Raw genomic sequence first — 8,719 nt, forward strand, 5'->3', positions numbered from 1 at the left:
ATAAATAATAAATTTAGTCTTTAGACAATGGTCAAACTAAAAAATGGTGTATTTTTAAATTTGATTTTTATACAGTTCAAATATTTTGATTTGGCATAAAAATAATTATTTCAATGTTTGAAAATTTTGTTATGTTTATAGGATTTGATGATAGAGGACAATCTCTTAAAACTTGAGGTTAAACGGATTCGAGAAATGCTTCACAGCAAAGCAGAAGAAGTTCTTTCCCTGGAAAAAGGAAAACAGCAGTTGCTTACAGCCATGGAAGAGCGAACTGAGGAAATTAAGGTTCACAAAATGATGCTTGCCTCGCAGATAAGATTCGTTGATCAAGAGCGGCAGGACATAAGGTGCTTATCAGAGTTCTAGAACACTGGTAAAGAATTCTGAGAAAAAGTGTTAATGGTGCTGTCGTGAGGAGCACTTCCCCCTTTAGCACCTTGGACCTCACCTTTCTCTTGCCCTTTTCAGGTCTTCTTAGGTAAGGCACAGGGCTTATGAGGACCATCAACCTTGGCCCTTTCTCCTCTTTTGCCTTTGGCTGGTTCTGCATTCTTGTTTGTCCCTTTTACACAGAGATTTGCTCTCCTGTGCACTTGGAATTGATTTTTGTATATTATTTATTATGGCCAGAGTCTAGTAATATTTTGCTTTTTACATATATCTATAGGTGCACTCATCAGAGGGATTTTCTAGTAGCTGTTTTGCATATCTTTTATAAGATCATTCCTATGAAGTTTTTTTTATGTTACTTCCAATGTTATTTTCTTTTCACACATTTCATTTTTGGTTTGTTGTTCATAGACAGAAATGTTACATAACTAATTTCTACAAGTTAAGTATTGAACAGTCTTGCTTAAATGCTAATAATGCATGTGTAGATTTTCATTTTCTAGCTATTTCATCATATCAATTTAGTAGGATGATATTTTTCTACACTTGATCTTTGCCAAAAAGCTGAGAAGCAATTTTCTTTCCAATTTATATAGCTTCTTTTTCTTCCATTACCAAAATTCTTGCTAGGACCTCCAGTTCAACATTGAATAATGGTGATTATGGTACTCTTGTGCCACCTCAAAGAGAAAATTTTTATTCTTTGTCATCAAGTTTAAATGTTACTAAGGTGTTTTTTTTTTTTTTTTTCCCCCTGTGCTGAGGATTTAATCCAAGAGCTCAAGCATATGCTGTACCATTGAGCTAGGCCTCTAGGCCTGTTTATTTTAAGATATAATTTACCATATTAAGAGAGCTCCTGTATATTCTTATTCCTTACTAAGAGGTTTTAATATATTTAAGGAAAAGTATATTGACTTTTGTTATATACTTTTTCTGTCTTTACTGACATGATGTAGCTCCTTTAGTCTGTTAATGTAATTAATTATATTGATCAGAGCCAGGTGTGGGGTACACACCTGTAACCCCAGAATTTGGGAGCCTGAGGCAGGAGAATCCCTGCAAATTTGAGGTCAAGCTGAGCTACACAGTGAGTTCAAGACCAGCCTGAACTGTGCAGACCGAGGCCCTCTCAAAATCAAAACAAAAAAACAAAAATTACATTGATTAGCTTTTCAAAGTTGGACCAAACTTATGTTCCTTGTATGCCACCTATTTTCCTTTATATAATACCTAAATTTTCTCTTAATATTTTTATGTAATTTTTGTGTCTATGCTTAAGTGTATAAGTGACTTGACTAGTCTCTCTGTTTGACTGCTCTTATTAGGTAACTAAGGCTATGTATACAGTCATGAAAGACTGGTGTGTTTCTTACAGTGCTATACACAGGATAAGCTTACCAAAGAGTAGAATTACATCTTTTAAAAAATTTTTTCTAATACCTCATTAGTAAAGCCACTGGGGATCGGGAGTTTTTTTCTGGGAGATTTTCAGCCTTTCATTTCTTTTATTGCTTATAGAACAACCCAGATATCATGCTTCTATTTGATTCACTTTTGGCAAATTATGTTTTTCCATGAGAAAAATGTTCCATTTCATCTAATTCAAATTATTGCTATCAAGTCTGTAATATGAATTTATTATTTAATAGTTGTAATATTTATAGATGTGACTTTTTTCTATTTTTTTCTGCTTTCTGTTCTTTTGATCCTTTTCATTCTTTTTTTTTTTTTTTTCTAGTTTAGGGAAGGGTCTACAGCATCTCACTACTAGATTGAATTCATAGTGATCTGCCTGTTTACAGCCTTCCAAGAGCTGGGATTACAGGCGTGTGCTACCACACCCGGTCTCACTTGCTGTCTCAGTGTGCCCTGGGGGCGGGGCTGGCATGGCAGGCTGGGGATTGAACCCCCTCCTTTTCATTCTTGATATTATTTCTTTTCTTTTTTGAGTGGGATAAGTCTTACCAGAAGGTAATCAGATTTATCAGTTTCTGAAAATCTCATTGATCTTTTTGGTCAGTCTTATTAATTTTATTGTTTATTTACTATTTCATTAATCTCTGACCTTATGTTTCTGATTTTTTCCTTCTTCTGTGGTATGTAAATATTATTTTTCTATCTTCTTCAGACAAATATGTAGTTTATTGACCGTATGCTTTTAAGGAGAAAACATTTACTCTGAGTTTTATTTTAGCAGCATCCCACACATTTTGAAATTGCCATATGTTCCTTTTTTGCCTTTCACTGTTTTAGTTGAAATTTTATTTTAAATAACTTTATTGAGGTGTAACTAAGATGCAGTAAATGCCACATATTTAAAATGGATAATTAAAACATATACCTGAGAAGCTGTCACCACAAGCAAAGTAGTTAGCATATCAGGACCCTGTAAATTTCCTGGTAGCCCATTGTAATTTCTCTGTCCAGTTCTTTCCCCTATATCCTTCCTAAGCAATGTTTGGTCTGCTTTTTATCCATAGAATCTATCTATCTATCTATCTATCTATCTATCTATCTATCATCTATCTATCTATCTATCTATCTATCTATCTATCTATCTATCCTATCCCTGCCCCCTTTCTTTCCATCTTTTTGAGACAGGGTCTTGCTATGCAGTTCAGGCTGGCTTTGAGCTCACTTTGTAGTCCAGGCTTGTTTGAACTCACAACAGTCCTCCTGCCTTAGCCTTCTGGGTGCTGGGATTACGGCATGTGCCACCACACCTAGCTTTGTTGGTTTATTAAGATAGGGTTTCACTACATAGTTCTTGCTGGGCTTGAACCCACTATGTGGCTCATGCTGGCTATGAACTTGTGATTCTCCTATCTCAGCCTACAGAGTACTGGGATTGCAGGAGTGTTGCACTGTGCCCAGGTTATCCCATAGAATTTAGACTGCATTTTCAAGCATTTTATAGGCATGGAATCTTTAAGTACATATGTTTTGGCTTCTTTTATTCACCATAATTACTTTAAGACTTATCTGCGCTGCTTTTCCTTAGAAGTTGCTGCCCTTCCTGTGAGCTCTGGATATTAAATAGCCTAGTACTTTGCAAGCTCTCTGCAACCGCAGAAAATATGCAAATGAGCATGGCTGGGTTCCCATAAAACTTTATGGACACTGCAGTTTTACTTTAATTTTCATCTTTCACCAAGTATAATTCTTCCCAACTCTTTAAAAAAAATACAAGCTACTCTTCAGATGTGTGCTGTATAGGAACAGGTGGCAGGCAATTCATATTAGCTGCCTTGGAAGCCTCCTGTGTGTCTATCACCGGATGAACCAGTAAAGAAACCTGAAGGTGCATACAAGGACAAACTTGAATCATTGGTAGGAAAATACATGTCCCTGGAGACTTGAGACACCCAGGCTTTAATATTGCATGGTTTTTCTTATATTAGAAGCCCTAAACATAAGTAAAGAGGAAAATAAAAGATAATACTAGGAAACAGGGAGTGAGATCTTTTGCAAATGGAAGGTGGAGGTAAGAGATAGAAGGGGAGAGGCAGAGGCAGAGGAGGGTAGGGGGTGAAAATGCAGTGAGCTCATGGGACATGTGGGCAGTGACTCCCTGTGAGGAATGTGTTCATTTTGTAAGGCCAACATGGACTAATACAAAATAAAGCCTGCGCAACACAAACAGAAACAGCAGGCAGGATGGTTTGCCCCTCCTGGCTTTTTATTGCTGAATATTAGGATTCCATTGTTTGTTTTACTTTAATTTGTTTATATATCTGCTAATAAATGAACATTTGCACTGTCTCCAGTTTTTGGCTATTATAAACAAAGCTGCTGTTAGCATATGTGTTCCTGGCATGACACATGCTTTTTCTTTTCCTGGAAAATAATAGCTAGTAGAAGAATTGCTGGAAAAAGGGTAGGTCTATACAGTATTTTGACTTTTTAAGGAGTATTAAGAAATTGCCATGAATTCCTGACTTTCATTGGGTTAGTCAATTTTTTGTTTGCTTTTTCCCCCAATATTATTTATTTATTTGGTACAGCGTCTCACTACGCAGCTCAGACTTATTGTGATCCTCCTGTCTCAGCCTCCCCAGAGCTGGGATTATAGTTGTGCACTACCATGCCTGGTCTCGATGGCCGGCAAGGCACACCTGGGTTCCAGGGCTGGCAGGGCATGCAGTGCCGGGGATCACACTTGGGTCCTTATGCTTGCCAGGCAAAGGCTTAGACCACTGAGTTATCTTTGCAGCCCAGAGTAGTGAATTTCATTTTGCCCTTTTTCCTCTTTAATTGTATAGAGCATATGCAGTTTAATTATTTTGTTGGCTATTTTTAAAGTCAAAAGAACAAAAGTATTTTCCTCCAAAGAAAGATTTTACACATTACTTCTAAAAAATCTTTCATGTATATTTGAAAGCATTGCTTATATTCTTGGAATCTACAGTACAATGTTTTAATGAGAAAGTCTGTTTACTGTAGAGAACCAGTTTTTTTGTTTTCTTTATGGTAGCTTTGTCACAGTCGTTGTCATTGGTGTTTTATAATTTATCTATATGTATTTTGGTGTTCTGTCATTTAAATTTTTTTTTGTTGTTGTTGTTTTTGTTTAATCCCTGGTGAACACTCAGTTATTCTACTCCTCTTTCTTTGGGTTAGGGGAATACTTTTCTAATACAGCACTTGTCTCACCAGCAGTCTTCTCCCCATTTCTCCCTCCTATTTAGGTGTTGGCCTTTTTAGAGCTGTCCTATGGGTTTTAAAATTTTTCTCTCATTTTTACTTTTTTTTTTTTTTAGAACTGGGGATTGAACTCAGGACCTTGTGCTTGCCAGGCAGGCACTTATTCTACTGAGCCATCTCCCAGGCCCCTCATTTTTACTTTTGATTGTACTTTCTCAATTATTTTAATTCATTTTCCTCATTCCCCTCCTTTTTAGCTAGCTTCCCTCATCTCTCCAGATTATTAACAGAATTTTTATTAATTGCCTTTAAAAAGAACTCATGTCCAAACACTTTCATTGACCTTTTAAAAATAGCAGCTGATTTTGTTCTGTGGGAAATCTTGGAGCTAATAGCCCTTCCCTTCGTTAGAGGACACTAATTAGAATACTCTGAAAGTTTTCTTCTGGGCATTACTGGTTTCTTCTAAGATCTGTTCTTTGTTCATTTTGTTCTTGTGATTCATCTTGTTAGCTTTTCATAAATATTTGATGGCCCTTGTCTGTGACTATTAATAAATGCTTAATAACTAATCATTAACCTTGGTTTAACTAGCAGCTAAGGGTTTTCTCTGCAATTAAGTCAATCTCTTCAACAGATCTCTTGTATATGGAGCCTTATTTTAAGCTCTGAGTTAGTTTGTGCCTTAAAGAGCATAGGTAATTTTTAGACAGAGCTATGATGTTTATGGCTATGAAAAGTTAAGTGCTTACTTTGAATGATTAAGAGTATTAATATTAAATATGGAATATTCATTTTTTAAAACATTATTATTGTGGAAGAGCCTGGAATCACTTCATGTTCTTTTTTACTTCTCTCTCTCACATATATATATATATATATCTATATATATATATATATATATATATGAAACTGTAATAGTTTTTTGGTGGTAGTAGGGATCAAACTCAGGACCTTGTGCTTGTCAGGCAAGCACTTATTCCACTGAGCTATCTTCCCAGCCCAAGAAATTATAATAGTTTTCTGATTATCATTGGAGCAGAAACTGTGAAATCATATTCTAAAAGCTGGGTTGCCTAAGCCTGAGGTTCCTCAGCTCGCACAAACCCACTGTATTTGCATAGCATCCAGTAGAGCCCTTTCTTTTGGAGAGTAAGGGGGAACTGATGTAAATAGAAAGTTCATGTTGCTTGCTGTGCCATGTGACAAAGTCCTTTGCTTCTGCCCCTGGAGAATCTTGTGTCTTTCTGCCAGTCTTGTCTCTTTCTCCATGAAACTGGCATGCTACCTTGTTAAGCTTTCAAGTAAGGTAAAATGTGATACCCTCCACAATGAATTAACTAACTTAAAAAGGAAAAACAGATTTGGTCTGTCTGAACTCAGTAGTAAGATAGATACACATGTTTACAATAAGCATACAATAGTCTTTTAATTATTGTCTTTTCATATTAGCATCGAGTTCCATGAACGACTCAGTAAAATTGATAAGCTGAAAAAGAGGTATGAAATTCTTACTGTTGTTATGCTGCCTCCTGAAGGAGAAGAGGAGAAAACACAGACCTATTATGTAATAAAGGTAATCTTGATTTAATTATATGATGCAGCCTTTCTTTGCTTGTTCATTTATAGTAATCTTCTAGAATTTAAAGATTCAAGAAATTTTGAAATTTTCCCTGAAATATTGCTGTTATTCACTTAACTAAAGGCATTAACTACTAGACCTAAGGGCCCAAACAGCTGTTAGATGAAATACTAAAGCACTATCCATTCTGTGCACCACCAGTCCATGAGGCCCAAGCTGCCCTCTGATTCTCAAAATCTCCAGTTAACTTGCTCAAAACCTGTCCACTCGAGTGCAGGTCATCTACTTGACCATTCTTTAACACTTTTTTTTTTTTTTTTTAACACTTCAGCATGCATCTGACAACCGGTTCAACATGTAGGTCTCATTGTAGACAGCTTCTTCCATGCAATACCCAGGACATTACCATCCTCTGTAGCTACATCACCCTGAATCTTAAATTGCATTTTACCACCGTAGTCCTGGTAAGCAGCTGTCCAGAGAGTAAGAGGGCTGCTCCTTGCCCTTGTATTATACAGGAGACATAACAGGCAAAACTTCATTCTGATGTTTGAGAGTTGCTTGCTGGCCCCTGCTTATGTTTACCTAAATCCCATAAGAGGAAATCCAGAAGTGAAAAGAAATTGGATGTCTTTCTCAATACTGTGACATTTTCCTACTTAAAAATACTTGAGCAGGTGTGTTTCCTTTACAGAAACATCCAGGGAATTACTCAACACACAACATACGTTTGTGTCATACATGGGGAAGGGTGAGATCTCCCAATTTTCACCTTCAAAAGATGGTCCTTGCAGACCACTTCTATGTATCTCCTTAAGCTCCAGTTTTCTTGTGTGATCTTTTCAGGACTGCCCCTAACTCATACTCAAAAAAGTGTAACATGCTTACCAGTTCTACTTGTGGAAATTCTGCCTAACCTATAAATCAGTTTTCCCCAAGATTTTTTGTCACTTGCTGGTCTGCAATACTTCAAGCTTCTAATACTAAGGGGACATTCCTCTCTCAGGCTTTATAGGTTTCTATAAGGTGAGGGGTGGGCTGTAGTTAGGTGTGTGGGGGGAGGGACACACTGAAATTTCAATGAAATTTCTTTTTCTTTCTTTCTTTCTTTTTGGTGGAACTGGGGACTGAGCCATCTCTCTGGCTTCTTCAATGAATTTTCTCTGCTGAGGGCCAAGGTGGTCGGTCTACCTGCATGTACTAGTGCTAAGAGTGTTTTGTACTTATCTGGTTTTCACTAGCAAGATGATCCTTAATAAGTTATCACCTGGGGCTGTTTCTTCATTTGCAGTAAGAGGGCTGCAAGTTACCTTGTTGGGAGATTAAATGAGAAAATACGCAAAGCCTCTTGGGCCATGTCTGGCACAAAGTAAGCCCTCATTAAATGTTAGCTTTGCTGTGGCTACTGTTTTGATGCTGTGGGTTACTCTGCCTAGAAAGCCACTGAAAAATAATGCCACACTGAAAGAAATTCCCTAATTTCTTGCTTTCCTGCTAGAATGACAGATAACTAGTTTCAACATACTGCCCAAGAAACCTTAATTATTTACTATCTGGTCTCACACAGTAACCATGTTGACCTCTTACATAGAGCTGTCACAACTGCAAGCCACAACTTCTAGCTGTCATGTGTCATTAAATACAGTGAAACCCCTTGTCTCATGCTCAGCAGTCTAGAAGGTCAAGATGAATGTGCTAGCAAGGTGGTGATTCAGAGGTGGGGAGGGAGGTGGTTTACTGGCAGCCTTTGATGTTTCTTGACTTGTAGGTACCTCACCCAGTTATGTCTTTACCTTCACATGGTGTTCTTCCTGTCACCAGACTTTCCTCTGTACCCGTGTCAGTTTCCTATTTTTTTTTTTTTTTAGTCTTCAAAATCCTTTTTTTGAAATTGTCCAAAACTTCTTGTAAAGAAAAAAATCATTAAAGCATATATATAAAAATATTAGCTATGGAAGAACAAAATTAAATAGCATCTTATTCCACATTTGAAAGCAAAAAAAGGACCAAGGGTGTAAGAAACTAGATTAATTAAAGGACTGAAAGAAAAGATCTGTTCTCTTTGAATTTTATACTTAGCAAACATACCTTTGAAAA

General features: G+C 36.8%; 1 protein-coding gene across 1 annotated transcript in view; it reads left to right on the forward strand.

Annotated features, from left to right (window-relative positions):
* Ccdc39 (coiled-coil domain containing 39) overlaps positions 1-8,719 on the forward strand; it is a 44,471-nt gene that overhangs the window by 25,934 nt on the left and 9,818 nt on the right. The window contains exons 13-14 of the mRNA XM_023707550.1: positions 142-350; positions 6,493-6,616. Of these exons, the coding sequence (XP_023563318.1) occupies positions 142-350; positions 6,493-6,616 (333 nt within the window). The remainder of the gene's footprint in view (positions 1-141; positions 351-6,492; positions 6,617-8,719) is intronic.

The sequence above is a fragment of the Octodon degus genome, unplaced genomic scaffold, assembly GCF_000260255.1.
Source record: "Octodon degus isolate 3935 unplaced genomic scaffold, OctDeg1.0 scaffold00298, whole genome shotgun sequence".
NCBI classification, from domain to species: Eukaryota; Metazoa; Chordata; class Mammalia; order Rodentia; family Octodontidae; genus Octodon; species Octodon degus.